General features: G+C 38.1%; 1 protein-coding gene across 10 annotated transcripts in view; it reads right to left on the reverse strand.

The window, feature by feature from the left end:
- ADK (adenosine kinase) overlaps window positions 1-25,897 on the reverse strand; it is a 486,210-nt gene that overhangs the window by 447,491 nt on the left and 12,822 nt on the right. Inside the window, exon 2 of one of the 10 annotated variants that reach the window (XM_067710466.1) lies at window positions 23,352-23,469. The exons of 7 other annotated variants lie outside the window; for them this stretch is intronic. Coding sequence is in view for 2 of the 3 variants with exons in the window: in XM_067710470.1 (XP_067566571.1) it covers window positions 12,193-12,206 (14 nt within the window). In the remaining variant the exon portion in view is untranslated. Of the gene's footprint in view, window positions 1-12,192; window positions 12,369-23,351; window positions 23,470-25,897 lie in introns of those variants that run through there. 2 more of the 10 variants (XM_067710470.1, XM_067710463.1) reach the window with 2 other exon arrangements.

Genomic DNA, 25,897 nt, shown 5'->3' on the forward strand with positions numbered 1-25,897 from the left:
CAACAGTTCATCTACCAGGAACCCCACAACACCCGACTGGCGCTGCCTTTAACTAGGTCCTCTACAGACCTTGCCTAAATTCCTACACTGCTGCTATTTTTTTAGCCACAATAAATCCTGTACAATATCACCGAATTATATTATTTAAACAAATAATGATATTTTTCCACTTAAAAGTTATACCCCTTACAACTATGTAGAGGATAAAACACAAAACATAAAGGACATTGAGTCTAGCTGGAACCTACAATATTTCATCAAATCTGAGATGCCACGAATCATAAGATTCCAACTTCCCATGGAGATTGCAAGGCATAAATGCATCTGAGAGATGTTAAAATGTGAAGAAATGTGCATTATTACAATCACTGAAATACAGTGCCTCTCTAACTTTATCTCTCACCATTCTAACACATACAATCCATTTTCCAATCATAATACCTCACTGTGCCCTGAAAAAGACTGACTGTAAGGTCCTTCCCCTATACTTCTGTGCCTAGCAAACGCCCATTCACCTTTTTAAAATTTCTCGCATGCCAGCTCTCTTAGAAAATCTTTTCTGCCCAACTCGTACCTAAGGATTCCCATGTAAAAGTGTACAGGCTGTCCCCTGGACAACTCCAAAGGGTGCAGTTCACAATGTGAATGATAGCTCCTATAAACTAAGGCACTGCTGCCCACCTCCTAGTTTTACTCATTCCTCCTCCCTAGATTCTGTTAAGTTCCTTGATGAACTTTTAATCAATTTTAAGGGTTGCTCTGTACTTTATCTCAATCAATTTATCTCAACATAAAAGGTAAAGTTGTTTTTTTTTTTTTTAACCTTAATTACATTTGTATTCTCAATAGCTGGCATATGATAATCACAAGGGCCTTGAGGGATTTTTCGATTCCAGGTTCTAACTTCTATCAACAGACTGCTGCTTATCTCAGGCTCCCATAGATCAGGACTGGGTCTAGAGTAAGGTTAAATTTTAAAGGTACTTATTACGTCAAAGGTCAAATAATAGAACACTAATTCAAAATAGGTTGTAATAGAGTTCCCTGATGGCCTAGTGGCGAGGATTCCAGGCCTTCACTGCTGTGGCCCGGGTTCAATCCCTGGTCAGGGAACTGAGATCCCACAAGCTGCACAGCATGGCCAAAAAGAAAGCAACAACAACAACAACAACAAAATAGGTTGTGGTAAGTTAAAAATGAATATTGCACTTCCTAATGCAATCACCAAATGACAACACAACAAGGTATAGCTAAAAAACCCAATAGACAACATAAAATGAAAAATTAAAATATAGTCAATTTAGGGAAAAAAAGCAGGAAAGACATAATAACACATAGGATAAATGGAAAACAAAAGATGGTATACTTAAACCCAACCATATTAGTAGTCACACTAAATGTAAATGGATAAACACTGCAATTGAAAAATAAAGACTGTCACACTGGATTAAAAAAAAACGCCATTTACTATAGATACACTTTAAATATAAAGACAGAGAGAATTTAAAAACAAAAAGCTTGGATAAAAAGACATACCATGCAAATACTAATCATAAAAAACCTACAGTGGCTATATTAATATCAAACAAGGCAGACATCACCAGATATAAAATGATTTCATAAAAATAAGCAGGTCAGGGCTTCCCTGGTAGCGCAGTGGTTGAGAGTCGGCCTGCCGATGCTGGGGACACGGGTTCTTGCCCCGGTCTGGGAAGATCCCACATGCCACGGAGTGGCTGGGCCCGTGAGCCATGGTCGCTGAGCCTGCGCGTCCAGAGCCTGTGCTCCACAGCGGGAGAGGCCACAACAGTGAGAGGCAAAAAAAAAAAGCAGGTCAATTCACCAAGAAACAAAATAAATGCCTTCAAAATACTTAAAAAAAAAAAACCTGAGAGAAACACAAGAAATAGACAAATTCACAGTCTTAGTTAATTGTAACACCCCTCTTTTAGTAGTTAGTAAAACAGACAACACAAAAATAAGTTAGGGAATCACACTACTGGATATTTATCCTAGAGAAATGAAAACTTAAGTTTACACAGAAATGTGTACACAAATGTTCATAACAGCTTTACTGGTAATAGTAAACAATTGGAAACAACCCAAATGTCCTTCAATAGGTAACTAGGTAAAGAAACTGTGGTACACCCATACAATGGACTAATATTCAGCATTAAAAAGGAATGAACTATGATACAACTTGGATGGATCTCAAAGGCACTATAGTGAGTGAAAATAAAAGCCTTATCTATGTGTTACCTACTGTAAAATTCTATTTATATACCACTCTCAAAATGACAAAATTACATTGACTGAGAACGGATCAAGAGTTGCCAACTGTTAAGGCTGGGGGGGAGGGTGTGACCATATAGGGATAACACAAAGGAGTTTCTTTGTGGTGACAGAATAGTTTAATACCCTAATTGTGTTAATCTGGAATCTGGACATGATAAAATTTCGAGGAACTACACATCACCACCATGTCAATAAAAGGCAGTGTATGCAAAGACTGGTGACATTCTAATAACATCTATAGTCAACTTAATAGTACTATACCAACATCAATTTCCTGGTTTTGCTAAGATACTGTGGTTTTATAAGTTTTATCATTGGGGGAAGTTGGGTGAAGAGTGCATAGGAACTCTCTGTACTCTTTTTGCAACTTCTTGCGAGTCTTTCAAAATCAAAAAAAAAAAAAAACAAAAAACCTTGTAAAGTATTTTAAAAGAAAGAAAAAGTAAGAATATTTTTAAATGTTTAAGAAACAATTAGGGTGATAACATCAGGAATGGCAGAATAAAGGCCTCCAAAAATCCTCTCTTCCGTAAAAGCAACAAGAACACTAGCAAAAAAAGTCAAAATCAACACTTTCAGAACTCCACGTATTAACCAAAGGCTTGCAACACCTGAGGAGCATTTATTCAAGGGGAAAAAAAAGGCTGAATCTCAGTAAAAACAGCAAGCTTTGTGGCATTTTAACTTGCCCTATTCCCATCCCCCCTAACCAGCTCCAAGGCAGCCTTAAAAGCAACAGCCCCCAAACACAGTGGAAACCAGGGGCCTACCAGCCACTGGATGAGCTGGAACAGAACTGGAGCTCTTTCAAAGCCCCATTTTCAGAAAAGTGCTATTATTTGAGCTTACTGGCAGTTACCCGAAAAACTCCTACTCCAAGATTTCTCATTATTTGACCTGACTCAGAGTTTCCCCAGTACTAACAGCCTTTTCCCCCGGGGCATTTCAAAAACAATTGGCTGCAATTGTTTAACACCCCAGCCATCTGAAGCAGTTGGGACAAACAAGCAGCTAACCAAAAAAACTTAAAAGGAAAAGTGGGGCATGAGATATCCATAAGGGGTTTTGAAAAGTTCTGAATATTCCTGAGAATCTAGGAGACCATGTATTATACATGTGCCCTGGCCTGTGGGCATGCTCAAGAAAGACCTGAAAAGGTACTAAGCAATCATCTCTGAGCATGAGGCTCTGCACAAGCAGGAAATAGAGGCTATGGCAGCATTGTAAGCCTGGCTGGGCACTGAAGGTATGCCTCATCAAGCACATACAGCCTCTCGGCAGATACTGCTAGACAAAAACAAGTATTGGCAAGAACGCAGAAAAATTGGAATCCACATTGCTGGTGGAGACATAAAATGATGCTGCCAGCTTGACAAAAAAGTTTGGCAATTCTTCAAAAAAATAAACATAAAGTTACCATATGACCCAGCAATTCCACTCCTAAGTATATACTCAGGAGAAATTAAAACATGTGACAGGGCTTCCCTGGTGGCACAGTGGTTGAGAGTCCGCCTGCCAATGCAGAGTACACGGATTCGTGCCCCGGTCCGGGAAGATGCCGCGGAGCGGCTGGGCCCGTGAGCCATGGCCGCTGAGCCTGCGCATCCAGAGCCTGTGCTCCGCAACGGGAGAGGCCACAACAGTGAGAGGCCCGCGTACCGCAAAAAAAAAAAAAACATGTGACATCACAAAAACTTGGACATGAATGTTTATAGCAGCATTATTCGTAACAGCCAAAAAGTGGAAATAAAAATATCCATCAACTGATGGATAAACAGAATGTGGTCTATACATACAATGGAATATTATTCAGCCATAACAAGGAATGAAATACTGATACATGTAACAACATAGATGAACTTTGAAAACATTGTACTCAGTGAAGGAAGCCAGGCACAAAAGCCCAAATATATGATTCCACTTATGAAATGTCCAGAATATGGCAAATTCAAAGAGACAATGTAGATTAGTGGTTACCAGGGGATGGGCAGGGGAAATGGAGAGTAACTACTAACAGGTATGAGGCTTCATTTGGGGATGATGGAAAAGTTCTGAAATTAGATAGTAGTGATGGAGGTAAAACCCTGTGAATATCCTAAAAACCACTGAGCTGTACAGTTTTAAATGGTACATTTTATGTCATGTGAATTATATCACAATTTAATAATTAATAATAATTAGTTAATAATTAAGTAAATAAAACAATGAAACTAATTGGTATTTATAGAACAATACACCCAACAACTGCAATATTCATTTACTGAATAAACGATGTGTAAAACAACTACACTGAAAGCCTCAAAATATTGCTGAGTGAAATTAAAGACTTTAAAAACACATGTAGGGCTTCCCTGGTGGCGCAATGGTTAAGAATCCACCTGCCAACACAGGGAGCACAGGTTCAAGCCCTGGTCCAGGAAGATCCCACATGCCACAAAGCAGCTAAGCCCGTGCACCACAACTACTTAGTTAAAAAAGTACTGAGAGGGGAACATTTTATATATGAAATGCACATGTTAGAAAACAAGAAAGGTTTAAAATCAATGGTCTAAACTTCTAACTCAAAACAAAATGGAAAAAGAGTAAATTAAATCCCAAAGAGCAGAAGAAAATAAAAATATGACAGCAAAAATAAACCAAATAGATTAAATAAATGAATGAATGAATGAAATAGAAAACTATTACCAAAATAGGAGTTCAACAAAACCCAAATCTGGGCTTTTGAAAAGATTAATACATTTGATAAACCCCTAACAAGACTGATCCCAAAAAGTTAAAAAAAAAAAAAAAGGCATGGGAGGAGTACTAACACCAGGAATGAAAAAGGGAACATAAAACAGTTCCTACAGGCAGTAATAGTATACTATGAACATCTTTTTAACAATCCAACAATTCTGAATAAATTTCTTTAAAAATGCAGCTTACCAAAACTGACACAGGAAAAAATGTTAAATCTGAATACTCATTTATCATTTCTTTAATAAGAAATCAAAATTTGTAATTTAAAACCTTTCACCCCTTCATCCAAAAAATATTCCAGGCCCAGTTGGCTTCACTGCTAAATTCTATCAAAAATTTAAAGAAACAGCACCAAGCTTACAAAGCTACAATAATTAAGAAAGTGCAGTATTGGTGTAACAATATACAAATAGGTCAACAGATGAGAACAGTGAGTCCAGGAAAAGTCCTACATCTATCTAATCTATTGACTGAAAATCCTTTTGAGGAAACCCTTACACCATAGCAAAAAATCAGCTTAAGATGGATCTTAGACCTAAATGTGAAGGTTGAAACTACAAGGCTTCCAGAAGAAAACATAAGAAGAAGGAAAGATTTCTAAGAACCCAAAAGGTAATAAACAAAATAAATCAATGAATTCAATTTCAAATTTTAAAACTTCTGCTCCCAAAAGACACTGTTACGAAAATGAAAAGACATGTCTTTTTTGCTTATTTGCTACATAGGAAGGTATGTATGTTTGTTTGTAATATCTAACAAATAACTTATATCTGAAGTATCGAAAGAATTACAAATCAGCAACAAAAAGACAACTTATATTTACAAATATGGGTAAGACCTGAACTGGCAGTTCTAAAGAAAAGATAAGCAAATGGTCTATAATCACATTATTAGCAATCAATGAACTAAAACTACAATGAAATGTAACTACACATCCATCAGAATGGCTAAAATCAAAAATGCCAAACACTGTCAAGAAAGTGGATTAACTGGAACTCTTATAACACTGAATGTTTAAAGTATTTTGTTTTCTATTTTAGAAAACAGTTTGGTGGTTTCTGAAGTTAAACATACATCTACCCTAGAACACAGCAATTCCACACCTGGGCATTTACCCACGTCCACACGAATGTTCATGGCAGCTTCATTTACAATAATCAAACCCTGAAAACAAGCCAAAGTCCATCAACAGAATTGTTGCTATATCCATATAATGGAATCTTACTCAGCAGTGAAAAGGAACAAACTATTAACACACACATCAAAATGGATGAATATCAACATTGTTACTGAACAACAGTAATCAGATAAAATAATCAGACACAAATAGTACTTACCGTATGATTCCATTTATATGAAGTTATAGAATATACAAAACTAATCTCTACTAATAGAAGCCAGAAAATGGTTGCCTGGATGGTGCAGGGAATGAGACTGACTGAAAAGAGGCAGAAGGGACTTCCCTGGTGGTCCAGTGGGTAAGACTCCGGGTTCCCAATGCAGGGGGCCCGGGTTCAATCCCTGGTCAGGGAACTAGATCCCACATGCATGCTGGCAACTAAGAGTTCGCATGTAGCAACTAAGAAGTCGGCATGCTGCAACTAAGAAGCCCACATGCAGCAACTAAGACCGGGTGCAGCCAAAATAAATAAATACGTATTTTTAAAAAAATAAGAGACAGGAAAGAACTTTCTAGGAGATGAACATGTCTTGTAAGTTGGTCTGGGTGGTGTTTTACACAAATACTTTTTTTTTCCCCAAAATACAGTGAACTTAGGATCTGTGATTTTACTATATATGAATTATACTGTTGGTATTTTTTTTTTTAAGTAAACAAACTAGGAAAATATTTGTGTCCCTTAGGCTATGTAAGGCCAGTCCTTCCATTTAAGCCTGTGCATACTGGCATGCCTTCTTGCAAACTCAAGGAAATAATCTCTTCCCTCTGTCCAGCATCATCTGTTTTTTCACTTTCTACTGGATCATTCTTTTCAGCATACAAATATGCTGAAACTCCTGCCCCTCCCTCCCAGAAAACCTCAAAGACACATATATGTCCAACTATTATTTCCCTGCTCCCCATTACAGTAAGAACACTTCTAAAAGATTGTGCTATTAAATAGCAAGGTTGCCTAAACAAGATAAAATCATTAATTTAAAATTCAACTTTCAGGAGCACATGTGAGACATACTAATGACTAACACATAGCAATTTGCAGCTTATAAAGCATTTTTATGTATGTTATTGCCTTTAAATCCTCACAATAACTCTGTAGTATAGGTATTGCTATTATCTGTTTAAGAGAAACAAAAGGTTCAGCAAAGTTCTATAACCTGCCAAAGGTCAGACAACAAATAAATGATACCTAACTTCAAATCATGTGCTTTCTTGTTCAATATACTACTCTGAGACAGTAAGAACTCTAAACACAATAAAAATGTCCGACCAATGAAAAATATCCAAATCTAGCCAAAATAAGCTAATATTCCATCATCTTATGGTCGTATTTCAAGTAACATTTCAACAACCAAAATCTACTACAACAAAATTATTATAGTGTGTAAGTAGGTGACTAGATAATTTATTATCCAAATGGGATACTTTTGAGAATAAAGGAAGAGCTATTAATAATTATGCCAGGATAAAAGGCATGATCCAGGACTGTCTTGGACAAACTGGGACATATGGTCATCCTATTTATAAGCCAGCTATGCTATGTGAAAATAAGAATTCAGACTTACGTTTTATTACAGTATTTTTTTAAATAACGTTTTAAAACCGAGTAGGTACGAAGAGGTAAATAGGCATGATTGTTAACCAATGTTACAGGACAGGGTTAACATTTAAACAGTCTAGACATTTTGGTTCCATTTCATCTTTGACAGTTCTGCTTAATATAGCAATACTGTGGCTGGAAAGATTTGGAATTAGAAAACCTTGTATGTTTTTTCAAACAAAGATGACCTATTTATAAATAAGTATTAACAGCTGACATTGCAGTTCTCCAAAGGAAGGATTCCTGCTTTAGTTCTTCAAAATATTTCATAAATGAAACAATTTCATTTTTCATTTTATTTTAAAAATTCATTAGCCTCACTAAGAAGTCTCATGGCATAAAAAAGTTTGTACAGTAATATGAAATTTATAATTCTTAAGACACAAGTCCTGAAAATGAGTTTGAAAATTCTGTTTAAAGGCTCTAAAGAAACCAAATCAACAAAACAAGGCAGTTTCAGTCTTAGCCAGAATTTAGTCTCGATATGAATGTTCTCCATCTGAGTGGCTTGGCAGATCCTACTGGATGTACCTCAAAGTCTTGAGTGTTAGGAGAAAAATACCCTAGGACCCCACCCACAGCCCACATAAATTTCCCAATGTAGGCTTAACCCACAGAAGTGGTTACAGAATTATCATGTAGGGCAGTCATGTCAAGTCCCAGAATAGTCTTAAACCAAACCTGACCTGTCTGGGAAAGCCAAAGAATTGGGTTCCTCAGCTCTACAGCGAACACTCTCCCTGTCTCCCTACCTCATTTTCCCAGTCTTCCCTGGCACAAACTCAAGCTGTAAGCAATGCCCAAAACCAGATGAGACATTCATGTCAGGAAGGCAATATTCATAGGAGTATTTTGAAATACTGTTGGCTCAGTGAAAAGTGCATAATGTAGGAGTTAGGAGACCTAAATTCTCTCTTAAGCTCTATCATTGCCAAACTAGGATATATCACTTCACTTTGGGCCTCAAGGTCCAGTATAGAGAAAGAAAAAGAGTAAAATGGTGACTTCCCTGGTGGTGCAGCGGTTAAGAATCCACCTGCTAATGCAAGGGACAAGGGTTCGATCCCTGGTCGGGGAAGATCCCACACGCCGCCGAGCAACTAAGCCCGTGCGCCACAACTACTGAGCCTGTGCTCTAGAACCCGCGAGCCACAACTACTGAGCCCGCGTGCCCCAACTACTGAAGCCCACGTACATAGAGCCCGTGTTCTGCAACAAGAGAAGCTACTGCACCACAACAATGAATAGTCCCCGCTCGCCACAACTAGAGAAAAGCCCACGCACAGCAACTAAGAGCCAACGCAGCCAAAAATAAATAAAATTTAAAAAAAAATTAAGAGGAAAAAAAAAAGAGTAAAATGCTCTCTAAGATTCTCTTCTAGTCCTGACATTCTACATTTTCCTATGTCTCCTGAATTTTAACTCAAGGGTCAACTTTCCTGTTGGGGCAATTAAAAATGTTTTATCATTTCTCACATGAAGACAAGCTGGAATCTGATATACGTAATCTGATAATCGGTTTTACAGGCTGTAAACTCTTCATTAGTAATGGTGTAGTAGAGTAGAATACAAATAATAGTAAAAGTCAAAGAGACAGTCGAATTCTCCAGCCAAACTTATTCAAAGATTAAAAATTTTTTTTTAATTCTTTTGATTTAAATCATATTTAGGAATTCCTAATAGCTGAATGCTACACCGGAAAGGGCACTGAACTAGGTATCTAGAGAGCTGGGTTCTACTTCAAGATATGCAACTACTTGTGTGAACCTTAACAAATCATAGTATCTCTTGGCTTCAGTTTCTTCAACTGTAAAATGAGGGAATTAGGTCAGTTCACTTCCTGTTTAAAAAATCTAAGATTTAAACATTTATTTTCAGACGACACCATTCTCTAAGGGGACCAAATTGCTTTCAACAAGAAGAGAATACTCCATTTATAAAACATCTTAAAGTATAAGAACACTTTCATATCTAACCAGCAACGCTGTGGAATACATATTTGTATCACCATCACTGAGTATTTCATTAAACAAATGTCCAGAGAAGGAAAAAAGAGAAAAAGAAGATCAGTAACTCAGAAAAATACCCTCAATTAGAACCTAGGTGTGTTGACCACTGGCCCTCACTGGTTTCCAATCCTATTGATGTATTCTGTGGTAGTCATTGCGAGGAGTCACATATTACTATATTTAGCAGCAATTATTTTAAGTGTGGTATAAAAAACAACAATGGACACGAAGTCAGATTTTGATAGCTTGGTGACCTTGATCATTCTCCTCACCAGTATTAAAAGCAAGTAAGCAGTACCCATCCTTTCGGCTACCGTTAAACTGGGTACAAAATGGGTATATGCCTAACATCATAAACGTGAAAACTAAAGGTATGACAAAACTGCATTAAATGCAGTCCTCACTGGGAACCAGCTGGTATCTGTAGGATTACCAAACCATTTTAAAACTGTCACCACATATATAGAGTTGCTTCAACTTCAGTAGTCTCCCTGCCTACTCCTAAACCTAAGTTATTAAGTTCCTTGGAGGACTACAGGAAAGCAAGAGAGTTACTATAGCTGTCTCTCAGAATACTCTAAAATTTTTGTTCACAGAAGCAGCTTTTTCAGGAAATTTAAGTAGTATGTTGTTTTTATAAAGGTATCATGCAGAGCACTGTATAATGGATATCTGGATTCAGTTCCTAACTCTGCCACTAACTGATTTTGCACAAGGCACTCAAGTCTTCTTGGTCTCAGTTTCCTCAGGTATAAATGTGGTAGCTGGGTTTAGATAATATCTAAAAATCTTTTTTTGAGTCAAGTCACTATAGTTGAAGTCTATGTAAAATGTAGACTAACATCTGAAGAAACAAGGATAAATGTAACTATTAGTAGTTATCTATCCTTCCACAAGTCAAATAAGGCTGGTATTAACCTTTAAATTTTAATACAACCACCATTCTACCCCTACCTTAAAAAATACATCCTACTGTCACTGGCCGAGCGGCAGAAGCTTTATATTTGGGTTTTTCTCCACTGAAGAGTAGCCAGGAATATGATGATGGATTAATATCCAGTCCACATAAGAAGTGTCCCTTAACATAGACAGTATTTGACCCACACTCCTAATTAGTAGCCGGCTACAATGATGGGAGTTGGGAGTGGGGAGAGGGAGCAGTGACTAGGTTTAACAGCATAATCCTAATTCATCGTAAAATACTGTTAGCATTAAAATATAGACTTATATGTCCCAATACAATTTATTGTGAAATCTTTCCATGTTGATCTCCACATTTCAGTACCCCAATTCCTCCTTCTGCATAATGAGGTAAATACTCTTTGTGTTAATATAGAATTACGCAATTTAACAGAAACTGCATCCCAGTTCAGCACAGTTACGTCTTACTTTAACTTCCCTGAGGGTCAGGTTCTCGAGTCATTTCTTAAACACTGTGTAGTCAAATTCACCACTGAGAAACCATTAAATCACCACGATTTAGGCTGCTGGAAGCTCATAAACCAAAATTTAACTAATTTTATTCTCTTCACATTTGTGCTGGGGCCTCCCTTTCTCTGGGACAATGAAGGCCAAGGTCTACTTTAAAAGAGGCAGTTCAGAACACTGAGTAAATAAGGCAATTTACCTCTTTTTATAAATAGTTTCATCAGCATAAGGTAAACATTCAGTCAGTGCTACCCGCAGACATTGGACAGGGCCATTATCCTGTCGCCATTACCAAAAAAGAACCTTCCAAACTCTGGAAGAGCAATTGAAGGAAGCCTCTCTTTTATTGCTCTCATTGTATACCTACCACCTCATGAAACCCACATTGCGTGTGACTCTCAGATAAAAGTAGGTAAACGGATGGTACCTGGGGAACCAGAGTACTAATTCCAGTCATAAGCAAACATTTTTGGGACACACAATTTCACAACTTGGGGGCAATCTACCTGCATCAAACGGCCAACTTTGCAGGTCTGCACTGGGCCACCAAAGAAGTTGTCAGAGGGCATGACACGCGGGCATGGACACGCCCTGTGCACGTCACACTTCCCCAGGCCTCGGGCTATCCCGGGGGAGGGAAAATAGCTACATTTTCACGAGAAACCCACTACGCTCACCTGCAAGCTTCAAACCCTGTAATCTGGGTAAGGGTCACCTCAGCGGTGCGGCTGCTCGCAGGGCTCCGCCATGTGCCTCAGCCCCCAAAACTTCTGAGGAAGGCAGAAATGACCAAATGAAAAGTGCAGAGAGAGCCTCCAACATGAGGGGGACCGGTGGCATTGGGAGGCTCCACAACACCCAAGACAAGGGGCGACAGTTCTCCGGCAGCCAGGAGGCTAATGCCCAGCAAGCGCGCAGTTTAAGCTGCCGCTCTGTCTCATTACCTGATGGCCGTCATGGCTTCACCTTCTTGCCCCACGCAACAGCGTTCGCGTCCGATGCTCTGCGTCCGCACGGGCGGCAGCAGCAGGTACCACAGCCACTGCTCCTGGGCTCAGGCACTCAGCGACGGGGAGCGCGTCCTCACATAGCCGGCGCGCGGGCGGCCCCCGCTGAGCCGGCCGCACGCGCTGATTGGCCGAGCCCGGAAGGGGCGGGCGCTCCGCCCCGGGCCCGCGGCCCGAGACTAGCCCAGGCCGCCTCGGGCAACTGCAAGCCGCCCGCGCGTCTCGTGCCGGCGCGCGGGCTAGCGGGCTGGCTAGCGGGCGCGGTGGCCATCTTGAGTCCTGGTAACAGAGTTCCCCCACACACACTCCTGGCTTACGGGGCACGAGGATGGGTGCCCGCCTCAAAAATGGCCGCTCCGAAAGGCAACCGGCTTATCAGTCACATGGCCCTGTCTACCTCGGCCAGCCCAGGTCGCCTTAACAGGACTTGGGACAGGGACGGAGTCAGGGCAGTCTTTGGGGATGGGGTTTAACAGCCTGAAAAACCATCTGCAGAAAAGCAGCAGCAGCCTGGGAAACCTCAGTCCGGGTAGAATCGATCGCGTGGCAACAGCAGCACATGTCGTAATTCGAACTCGCAGCCTTTAAGAGTCAAATGCTGAGTCTTGTGGTCCCCAAACGTTTTTGAACTTCAGAAACACTTAAAACAAGTTATTTAATACAGAAGTGTCCATGGTCTCACTATAAACCTGTGAATCAGAACCTAGAAAGGTGCGGCCCATACATTGGTATTTTTAGCAAGTTCCCGGGTGATCCAGGTACATGTGTAAAGTTTTAAAACCTCTGGGCCAAACTAGCCCACTCAGACTATCCTACTTGACATACTAATTGTCAGACTTCCTCACTTTTCTGAAAAGTACGAAGCGCTCTGAAGTAAGCATCTAATGCCATAGGGAAAAAATTGGAAGAACCCTAACTCTTGGAGCTAGCCTTACAATTTAGTGGGGGTTAAAGGATTTAAGAAACTGATTCTGAACCACTAATAAAAGGTAAAAGGCTTTCCTTGTGCAGCGGTTAAGAATCCGCCTGCCAATGCAGGGGACACGGTTCTATGTGTCAAGACCCAACACAGCCAAACATATATAAATAAATAAAAAGACAGGTAAATCAATTCCAACTGCAGGAAGGGTAGAATGGAGGATAATCAGTAAACGCTTTATGACCTAAATAGCTTTTTTTAATTCCCTCTTTATGCTCTGTGCAAATATTTATATAAACAGACCACAACCTCCAGTGGCATTCATTTACTAACCATCTGGATGGTGATCAAGTCCATAAGTGTGAAATCACTTACGTTAGAAACACAATCCAAGGCTTCCCTGGTGGCCCAGTGGTTAAGAATTCACCTGCCACTGCAGGACACATGGGTTCAAGCCCCCATGGGGGAAGATCTAACATGCTGCAGAGCAGCTAAACCCGTGAGCCACAACTACTGGGCCTGTGTTCTAGAGCCCGCGAGCCGCAACTACTGGGCCAGTGTGCCACAACTACTGAAGCCCGCGCACCTAGAGCCACGCTCTGCAACAAAAGAAGCTACCACAATGGGAAGCCCCGTGCACCACAACAAAGAGTAGCCCCGCTCGCGGCAACTAGAGAAAGCCCGCACACCAACGAAGACCCAACGAGCCAAAAATAAATAAATAATAAAGTAAATAAATTTAAAAAAAAAAACACGATCCAATATGTGATACTGAATTCTGCATACTGTGACTGAAGGAACTGAATTTTTATTTAATTTTAATTAGCTTAAATTTTAAAACCAAAAGGTAAAATATTTTTCCATTAAACACAATTTTGTTTTCATTGCACTACATTTCACCTTTTAACTGCGAAAAATTTAGCATCCAAACTGAGACACTGTAAATATAAAATGCATACTGAATTTTTCAAGACTTAGTACAAAAAAAATACAGAATATCTCAGTAATAAATTTTGTACTGATTACATGTTGAAATAATACTTAGCTATGCTGGGTTAAATAAAATATATTAAGATTAATTTAAACTGTTTCTTTTTACTTTTTTAATGTGGCTACTAGAAATTTTTTAATTTTATGTCTTGCATTATATTTCTACCTGACAGTGCTGTTCTACTAAGTTAGCCTTGCTTTTTTCTTACCTATCATTGCCCCATGACAGAATAATTATGCTCACTAAATGAAATTAGTAAAGACCAATTTATACAAATCCCTCATTCCTTACTAACCATCTGAAACATCAAGTATTCCAAAGGATTTCAAGTTTCCTTTGAAAATGCGCTTTTTTTTTAGCATTTTTCTCTTTAGTTTGGAAAATCCTATCTAGAATGAAGCCATGTACTATAAATTTGATGTGTTCAGTCCATGAGTAAAGGCTATTAAAAACAGAGCTATACTTGGCTGATTGGGACTTTGACCAAATGTCCACAAGCAGAAGTAGTCATTTGTTCCTCTGGATTAAACAAGATCTGAATCAAAGCAGCCGCAGAATAGCAATTTGAAGCAGGGGAGACACTGACTAATTCAACAGTTTGCCTCCTCCTCTCATGGAAAATGTTAATAGATAACCCACATGAACTAAAGTAACACCAGGAATAATCCTTAGAACAAATTTCAAAACCTCCATGTAACTTTTAATATGGGATGGAGTATGGTGCTTTTCAAACTTTAATATACATACACATCACTTGAGTGATCTTGTTAAAATAAAGGTTTGATTCAGCAAGTCTCTATGGTCAAGATTTTGCATTCCTTTATGTTCCCAGATTTTGCCAATTGCTTCTGGTCTGTGGGCCATGCTAAGTAGCAAGGTTGTAAAGGGAAGTAGCAAGATTGTAAAGGTAGCAAGACAGAAGTGACTTGGAACCCCTGCTTGACTTCCTACATGACCTTGGGCTGGTTCTTAACCTATGTGTCCCTCGGTTTACACATTACATGCTTTTCAGGGCAATGGGAAGATTAAAACTTAATTCTAGTAAAGTCTAATAGAGTCCTCAGCACATGACATGATTATTACTTCGTTGTTACCACATTTCTTAAAATTACATCTCTGGGAAGCATGATATGAAAGCTAACATGCACTCGGCCTTGTGAAAAATAAATGAACTTTCACACATGCCTAACATAACTTTGTTGACTCCTATTTTTGATTTTTAACAAAAAACTAATTGTGGTACCAAAACAGCTAGATTTGAAACTTTGCTTTTTAACAAATACAGTATATTCTATGTCATTAAGGGACGATAAAAGCCTGCAATACTCAAATATTCAATCAAATTAAAGCCATATCACATTCAAAGATTTTTTAAAAGCTACTTATTTTTGAGTAGTGACACTTTGCATCTAACAATCAAAACTTTGGTTTTTTTACTCATAATCAGTCAACACAACTTTCAAAAAGTGTATTACTTAAAATGTACTTAGGTAACAGTTCATTTCAGCAGGTACAGATACAGAAATGCTATTTCAGTAAACAGGGCTCATGTGTGATTGTTCTTTCAGAGTCAATCAGGTAGAGATAAAAGACATGTTTTTCCAAATAAAGGCAGCAGGTTTTTTAATTCACAGCACGTTCCTTTCCTCAGTCTTTCATGCTTTTTTTCTCCTCCACCCAATTTTTCTCAAACACACACACACACACACACACACACACACACAAAGTTAGCTACCGAGTAACCACTAAAAGACTCTTTCAATCAATTTTTTAAGCAATTTATTTCAACCCTATTCTTCACTTTAGGGAAAAGCAGTCAATTTGAATTATTAACCTTCATTAACTTTCTTCTAATTCAAATAGTTGAATCAAGATCAGTGGGTCAGAACAGTTTGCTCTTGGAAAGATAGATAAGTAAATATTCTATCTACTTTATCTAATCATGTGGTTAGTCTGCCACTAAAAGCACCTAGATAGCTAACGCCAAATAGTTAAATAAATATGTTTACGGATAGCACAACAAATATGTAGACTAACCTTTTCAACAAATGCTTCCAAACCCAAAATAATAGCAAAGTTCTCTTCAAACACAACCAGTTTGTTAAGCGTGCAATAAAACAAGTATTTTCATATATTAGTACATTTCTAGAAAGCTTTGTGGCAACGTGTCACCAATTCCACTTTATAGGCAACTATAATAGATAAAATAGAACATGAACAAAGATGTGTATACCTAGTTATTCCTTTCACATTAATAGCAAAAATGTATTATATCCCTAAATAAGGAAAAATAGAATAATGGTTAAATAAATTATAGAAGAATGTTATGAAGCTACTATAAAATGTTTTCATAGACTTTTTAAGGACAGAGGAAAATGCTCATGATATAATCTTAAGTGAAAAAAGCAAAACAATCCAACAAAAAGAATGTAGAGTATAATCTTGACTATGTTAAAAAATATATATATGCCGTATATACACAGAAAAAAACTGGAAAGAAACATACCAAAATGTTATTACTGGATTCTCTGGAAAGTAGAATTATGTGTCGTTTTGACTTTATATTGATCTGCTTTATAAATTTTCTACTACATGTTGGTTTTATTAGCATAAAATTTTTGTATTATTAAATTTTAATGGTCTTTCTGAAATGATTTAAAAATACAAAACTTATTCCTGCTTTTTTAAAACCTGTGTCTTTTTAGATCACAACCATCAAAACTACCCTTATTTTTAGAGGAATTAGGCTTACTTTACAAATGTCTCATCTTTTCATGTGTAAAGATTCTTTAATACAGGAATAACAAAAATAAAATGTCTATGATTTTCTTGTTTAATTTTAAATCTTAACTTGACAAAAATTAAAAGCATAAGTACCACTTTTAGAGCTTTGCACAGCCTTTAAGAAGCCAGCTGTCACAAGATTGAATGTGGAATATCTTCCCTGCATGTTACTTAAAAATACATCTCCTCATTTCATATGAATGAAAATACTGGGACTTTCCTGGTGGCACAGTGGTTAAGACTCCCAATGCAGGGGGCCAGGGTTCAAGCCCTGGTCGGGGAATTAGATGTCACATGCATGCCACAGCTAAGAGTTCACATGCTGCAACTGGGGAGTCCACTGCCACAACTAAGATCCGGTGCAACAAAATAAATATTTAAAAAAAGAAAAGAAAATACTGATAAAATAAGATTTTAAAGCAATCTATACCATATTCCAAAAAGAGAAATTTCTTAAGACTTGTCTCCCTAAAATAATTAGTGCCACAGAGTAAAGTTCAGGAGCCGGAGAATAAAGAGATGGGAATTCTAATCCTAGGCCTACCAAAAAAATGTATGTCCTTTGACCATCAGTTTCCTTATCTGAAACACCAGGTAGTTTGTTACAGGTGATATCTCAGGTCCGTTTCAGTTCTTAATGGACAGTGGAAGAAAAAAACTGTCTGCTTGTGACAATACAAATTGGGTTGCTTTTTTAAGAGTTGATCAGTTTTAATGAAAATAAAACACTCACAATTTTACTTAGTTTTCATTATGGACAAAGTTATTCAAAGAAACATTGCTAAATGTATTACCCAAAAAAATATTAAAAGAGGTTCACTATTTTTATTTCCTTTTAATTATTATCGATAGATTCTCATGTCACATTTCACTTTAACGTGACATATTCAAACAATATAATCTTTAAATGGAACCTGACAATTTATTTCCCAGGAGAATTTGAAGAATATAATAACATTTGATTGACTGAACTTTACTTACTAAGAATTCTTAGCAAAACTCCCTCCCAAGAACACCTACACAGTGCTTCTATATTTTCAGTGAACCACAAATCTTTAAAAGTCAAAGAAAATTTCCAATCTAAAAGTATAGGACAGGGACTTCCCTGGTGGTGCAGTGGTTAAGAATCCACCTGCCAATGCAGGGGAAATGGGTTCGAGCCCTGGTCGGGGAAGATCCCACATGCTGCGGAGCAACTAAGCCTATGTGCCACAACTACTGAGCCTGTGCTCTAGAGCCCGCGAGCCACAACTGAGCCCGCGTGCCACAACTACTGAAGCCCGCGTGCCTAGAGCCCGTGTTCCGCAACAAGAGAAGCCACTGCAGTGAGAAGCCCATGCACTGCAACGAAGAATAGCCCCCACTCGCGGCAACTAGAGGAAGCTGGCATGCAGCAACGAAGACCCAATGCAACCAAAAAAATAAATAAATAAATAAATAATTGATTCTTTAAAAAATAAAATAAAAAAATAGAAGTATGGGACAACAGTGCTTCCCAATTATTTATGCTGCCAAGAATATATTTTGAAACTATATAATTGAATATATCACTATCATTTCACAAAAGGGCATTTTAACATAAAAATGTAAAAAGGACATCACAGAATAAACAGCGCTACCCGAAGTATTGCTGGTAACCTTATGAAATATATTTTCTATATAAAAGATTTTTCTTGTTTTTATTTTACCATAAATCCGGTACTTCACAAAAAAGCTTTTAGGAATCAATCACTTGGGAATTCCCTAGCAGTCCAGTGGTTAGGACTCCACGCTTTGACTGCTGAGGGCACGGATTCAGTCCCTGGTCGGGGAACTAAGATTCCACAAGCTGCCGTGCAGCCAAAAGAAAAAAAAAAAAAGGAATCAATCACTCATTAACTCAACAAATATTTATTGAGATCTTCTCTCCTACTCAATACACTGGAGATTCAGCAATGACCAAGAACATGTACTGCCCTTATAGAACTGATATTCTAGTGAGGAGATATAGATAAATAATCAAATAAACAAGAACATTAAATGATCATTAAGTGCTATGCAGAGAATTAAGCCCAGCGGATAACACAGAGAAAGGCTCCTTTAGAGTGGGTAGTCAGGGAAGATCTCCAGTAGAAAACTGAATGACAAGGAAGAGCAAGGTGGGGGAAGGGTTTCCAGACAGACAGACAGCACTAAAATAACTGGAAGCCCAGTGTGAAAAAAAGGGGAGGGACAAAAGGTTGTGGTTAGAGAAAGAAGCAGAACGTCTTAGTTTTGATGAGCCTAAGAAGTTTAGACTTTGTTATAAGCAAGACAGGAAGCCACTGTAATTAAGTTTTAAACAGAGGAATGACGTGATCTGATTTTGTCTTAAAAGATCAACCTGGTTATAGTGTAGAGAATGGATCAAAGGAGCATGAAAGCAAAAAGACTAAATTAAAAGCCTATTACAGTAATAAAGATGACAAATAATTGTGGTTTGAACAATGAAGATAGTGGTGGACATAGAAAGAAGTAAATGGACATTTTGGAGGTATTGGGTTGGCCAAAAGGTTCTTTCGGTTTTTTCCATAAGATGGCTCTAGTAGCCCTTAGTTGTCTTTAACTTCATTCGAAACAATTTTGTTAGATTGTATTGTGACAGCTGTCATATCAGAGTGCATTAAAAAAAAAAGTATCAAAATTGGTGAATTTTTGTGTAGCCATTTTAATATTGAAGTTGGAAGAAAGAAAGCAACATTTTCAGCATATTATGCTTTATTATTTCAAGAAAGGTAAAAACGCAACTGAAAGATTTGTGCAGTGTATGGAGAAGGTACTGTGACTGATCGAATGTGTCAAAAGTGGTTTGCGAAGTTTCGTGCTGGAGATTTCTCGTGGACGATGCTCCACGGTTGGGTAGAACAGCTGAAGTTGATAGCGATCAAATCAAGACGTTAATTGAGAACCATCGACATTATACCACACAGGAGATAGCTGACATACTCAAAATATCCAAATCAAGTGTTGAAAATCATTTGCACCAGCTTGGTTATGTTAATCGCTTTGATGTTTGAGTTCTACATAAGTTAAGCAAAAAAAACCTTCTTGACCGTATTTCCACATGCGATTCTCTACCTAAACATAACAAAAACATTCCGTTTTTAAAACAAATTCGGACAGGTGATGAAAAGTGGATACTGTACAATAATGTGGAATGGAAGCGATCACGGGGCAAGCGAAATGAAGCACCACCAACCACACCAAAGGCCGGTCTTCATCAAAAGAAGGCGATGTGTATATGGTGGGATTGGAAGGGAGTCCTCTATTATATGCTCCTTCTGGAAAACCAAGCGATTAATTTCAACAAGTACCACCCACAATTAGACCAACTGAAAGCAGCACTCAACGAAAATGGTCTGGAATTAGTCAACAGAAAACACATAATCTTCCATCAGGATAACACAAGACCACATGTTTCTTTGATGACCAGGCAAAAACCGTAACAGCTTGGCTGGGAAGTTCTGATTCATCTGCCGTATTCACGAGACATTGCACCTTCAGATTTCCATCTATTTCGGTCTTTACAAAATTCTTAATGGAAAAAATTTCAATTCCCTGGAAGACTGTAAAAGGTACCTGGAACGGTTTTTTGCTCAAAAAGATAAAAAGTTTTGGGAAGATGGCATTATGAAGTTGCATGAAATATGGCAGAAGGTAGTGGAACAAAATGGGGAATACATTGTTCAATAACGTTCTTGGTGAAAATGGAAAGTGTGTCTTTTTTTACTTAAAAACCGAAGGAACTTTTTGCCCAATCCAATAGAATGACAGGAATATGGGGGACTAAGGAAAATAAAGGAGTCAAGAGTAACTCCTAGATTTTAGACTAAATTGGGTAACTTTGGACTAAATTGAGTAAATGGCGCTGCTGTTACTGAGATAAAAGGGAAAGACAAGAAAGAAGTTCAAAGGACAAGTTCCAGGGGAGGTCGGGGATAGAGATAAAGACTTGGGAAACAGATTTTTCTTTCTAGTCTTCCTTACTCTGTAGTGCCTACTGTTTTCTATTAATAGACTAAAAATAGTTGTCCAGAATTGTATATGCAGTTTCATTTGAACAACACCCTAAGAGGGCAACCATTCTACCTTAGCAGTCACCTGCCAGCAGCCACTAAATATGTATATAATTAAAATAACATGTAAAACTTAATGAGTGTTTAATATGTGCCAGACACCATGCTATATATGTTTCAAGTACTACCTTATTTGAATTTACAAAAACCTTATCAGAAGATTTTTTATTATCACCATTTTACATTTGAAGAAATTGAAGCTCAAAGAGGTTAAATAATTTGCTGAAAGTCACACGTTACAGAACAGAAATCCAAACTCTGGTAGCCTGACTCCAGAACTGGGGCTAATTAACACTGTACAGTGTTACCAAAGTAAACCCAAGACAGACTGACATAAGTCTGAGACTTTTATAAACACCCAAATTTCAGAACACCACACTATGACTTCCACCCGTAAGATGTAGTAGTCCGGTAACAGCTTTCTTACTAGCCGGAGCATCATATGAAATACTTTCAGAAATTGCTTCCTTTATTTCCATATGTGCTTATTCACAGATTAAATCTAAGCAGCCAATGAATCTGCCGTTTTTGTCTTTAATTTAGCCAAGATTCCTAATTGCCACCAAGAATCATTTCTTAGACCTCTTCATTTTTAAAAATTTCAACCACAATTTCATTTCTGTCAAAATCACAAGACTGATTGTTGACAAAGAAAAACATCTTTTTTACTCTGCAAGAATTTAGGGGCACACAATTAATAGCAAGTGGTTAAATTTACTATAAAACTAAGTAAATCTCCCACCCCAGCCATTCACTTTGTGCAAATCAAATTTAGGCTTTAGTAAAATTACAAATTATTTCTTATCAAGATCTTTCAAGACTCATAAATTGAAACCACAAATGTCCACAAAAGGTTCCACTGTAAAAAAAAAATAATTTTTTTTAACTTATATTAGTCCTTGGGTATATCCTCTAACCCCTAGTGCCTATCATGTTCTACTATATAAGAGTAAAAATAAATGTAGTCTCAAATTAAACATGCAGTTTTATCCAAAAAGAGTCCTAAGAAATAGAAATTTCTAATGGGTTGCTTTAGAAATGATGGAACTGGTTTATAAAGTTTTCTTTTATTCAATGTTTTTTTTTCTCTCTAACAGAGTATCCTAATAATAGGAACCAGCAATTTCATAGTCTCCACTGATGAGGACTGACCTAGATTTGAAGGTCCTATCTTCCACCCTACTACATGGGCAGAGGGCCACCTTCTCTCACAGTCTGTGGGACAGGACACAGACTGGCACTGGCTCTCATCTGCCTAAAGACTGACCTGAAATTGGATTTCAGGGTGCAGAGAAAAATAGTGAAATATTTAGAGTGAAACCCCTCCTTGTGGAAATAGGGTAGACTGCTTTTCTGCAATAACTAGATATTTAAAATTGAAAGACTTGGAAGTTTATACAGTGGTGATGGTGGTGGAGGTGGTAGTGATAGTAGTCTCAGTGTTACTGGGAAACCTGGGATGGAGAGAAGTGCAAAGAGCCCACCAAAACTGTTGTATTGGGAAAAATGTAATCTTTGAAGTGTCTTTCCTTATGCAGCACAACAGTCAAGTAGAATTAAAATTATATACATAAATATAGTATATATACCATAGCATTCCTTGGAGTGCTTTCAATGGAGATCACTTGACCCAGTGGTTACTTAATGTGATCATGTAATCTCAAGTTAAAGGGGAAGGATCATTAGCTTTTGGGGTGGGTCATCGTGCAGATTTCCTAATGATTCATTACATATATGAGAGAATCAGGTACGGGAAACGTTAAGAACAATTTTTTTTTATTGCCTCAATAGTTATATAAGTTCATCAAGAAATGCAGTGTGGGGCTTCCCTGGTGGCGCAGTGGTTGAGAGTCCGCCTGCCGATGCAGGGGACACAGGTTCGTGCCCCGGTCCGGGAAGATCCCACATGCCGCAGAGCGGCTAAGCCCGTGAGCCATGGCCGCTGAGCCTGCGCGTCCGGAGCCTGTGCTCCGCAACGGGGAGAGGCCACAACAGTGAGAGGCCGCGTACCGCAAAAAAAAAAAAAAAAAAAGAAATGCAATGTGATGGGACTACCAATATCAGGGTTTGATATATGTTCACATACACAAAGTATGTACATAGGTATGTATGTATATATAATATTATTCCAAAAATTGATATTTTGGTGTAACTAAGCATCTATAACTTATAAACCATTTATCCTCATATGCCTGTTTATAAGTTTAAAATACACATAAGTTCTCCCATTTCATTTGGGGGTGGGTTTAAATAGTTATTTTTAAATACTGGCATCTAAACCCACAGAATTTCATTCTAAAGCTCTTACCATTTTTCACATTCTCCTCCTTAATTACTTTGAAGGAAATCTTGACCACCATCATGTCTTCCTCGGTGGGAAAAAAAGAGCCTGGGGTGGAGGAGCATTTAAGATGAATGTGGTTTATCTGAAAAACAGGACATTTTTCTGCAGACAGAGGCAAAGAAGAATGACTCTGCAGCATAACTGGTCAAACAACCAGCCCAACCCATTCCCCAAAAGCCAGGGGTTACACCCAAACACTGCTTCAACATCTGGGATTCTAAATAGCCAAGGGTATGAGAAGATAAATCCTTTTGCTTATATCTTAAGAAAGTGCTATTAATATTCCAAATATGGGCAGATATTCTGACATGGACATTTCCACAAATCCCTACAGCTCTGTCACAGGGAACAGTCCTCTTCTGGAAACCACTCTGTCACCTAAAGATACAGTACACCACAAAACCTGCATTTTACAAGAATTAATGCTTTCTTTTGAGGTATGATTGACATGTAACATTATATTAGCTTCAGATGTAAGACGTAATGATTCAGTATTTGTATATATTGCAAAATGATCATCACAGTAAGTCTAGTTAACATCCATAACCATAAATAGTTACAAAGATTTTTCCTTGTGATAACAACTTGTAGGTTTTTAACAAAAACGTTTAATAGTTTTGTTTTCTTTACTGAGGGGTAGAATGGGGGTTGGTGGGAGCAGATTTCTCACTTTTTCAGATTTCAACAAAAACATAACAGCTTCAGGCTTCCCTGGTGGCGCAGTGGTTAAGAATCCGCCTGCCAATGCAGGGGACACGGGTTCAAGCCCTGGTCTGGGAAGATTCCACATGCTGCGGAGCAACTAAGCCCGTGCGCCACAACTACTGAAGCCCACGCGCCATGCTCCACAATAAGAGAAGCCACTGCAATGAGAAGCCCGCGCACCGCAACGAGGGCCCAACGCAGCCAAAAAAAAAAAAAAAAACATAACAGCTTCAGACTGCCTGTAATGTGAAGGGAAGAAGTAATTAAATCCAAATGTAATCTTCAGGCATTGTAAGAAGGCAATTCTTACTCAATGTCAAATAGAGTTTTTAGGTAGTGTTAGGTAGCAAACTTATCTTAAGACTCCACAGAAATTTTTAGACCTTAAATTATTTCTACAAAACCTAAAACTCACAGTTCCATGGAAAAATACTACACATATTTAAATTAAACTCTGCACTTTGAAATCAAAAATTGACACATTTTCCAATGTTAGGGGTACCTGTGGCGGGGTGCAGGGGAGTAGACTATTGAAATTAATCATCTTTCAAAGGGCAATAACAGAATTAAAAGGTTGGATAAATTCAGTCACGGTTTTCAAAATTATTTTACAATAATTGTGGCAGATTAAAAATGGCCACAGTTTCTTGGAGACAAGAGTCTATGTCCCCTCCCCTTAAATCTGGGCTAAACTATGACTCCTTTGACCAGATTCCAGGCTAGCCTTAAAGGACTGCCAGCTCCTGCCTTGGTCTCTGAGCTGCCATCTAAGAGGTCCAACTACCAGGTTGAGGAAATCACATGGAGAGGCCCTCAAGCCACACAGAGAAAGAGAGGAAACCAGCTAAGCCAAGATTGCCAGCCACCACTACCAAAACACCAGGCAAATGAGTAAAGACAACTTGTACCCTCCACACCAGACCTGTTATCAGCTAAATACCTCCAAGTGATCCTAGTCAATAGCACATGGAGCAGAAGAATCAACCAGCTACTCCTGACCCACAAAACCATGAACTCTAGTAAAATGGCTGTTCTTTTAAGCCACTAAATTTTAGGACAGAAAACCAAACTCATTGTGAAAAATATATTTTGCTTTGCAACTAATACTCCATAAATATACATAATGGAAACGTTTCACAAAGCAATACTTACCCTTACCATATTCAATGCATTGACCTTTCCTATTTTCCTTTTATAAAATACCACTTTTTCTATACCCAAATTGATTCATGATCTAGTTTGAAAAGCATTTTAATCTGTATGACTCATTTCACACAAATCTAGACAGAAACCTTAATAGGACCCAGGTGTTCTGATTCCTAATACAAAGCTCTTTCTCCTTGCCCCACACTAACAGCCCACAGGTTCATAATAAGAAGCTTCTCACAAACTCACATACACACCTCAGAGCTGAGTGAAAAGTTGAAAAGCAGAGATGTCTGATGTTGGAAGTTATGTAGAAATCAGAAATAGCTAAGAGGAATGAGCCTTTTCCTTTTTTATCACTTCCCTTTACTTCCCCCCTTCTTTTCACAGATCTGTATTTTCCTATCCCTACTTCCTTTTTCCTCTGGTTATCAAGCATTATAAAACTGAGGTTTTTAAATATTAGTTGAACTTAATGAAATGTTATAGTCATATTCTTAAAAGTAGGCTAACTGAACATTTTATCATTTCTTTAAAACTGTTGCTTTTTTTTTTTGGTATGAGGTCCAAGACTAATTGTAGCTGTAGGTCATTTTTAATGAAACAGAATTCTCATCACTGCCATCTCAGATCTGGTAGAACATTTTCATAACATTTGA

This window comes from Pseudorca crassidens, chromosome 16 (genome assembly GCF_039906515.1).
Source record: "Pseudorca crassidens isolate mPseCra1 chromosome 16, mPseCra1.hap1, whole genome shotgun sequence".
NCBI classification, from domain to species: domain Eukaryota; kingdom Metazoa; phylum Chordata; class Mammalia; order Artiodactyla; family Delphinidae; genus Pseudorca; species Pseudorca crassidens.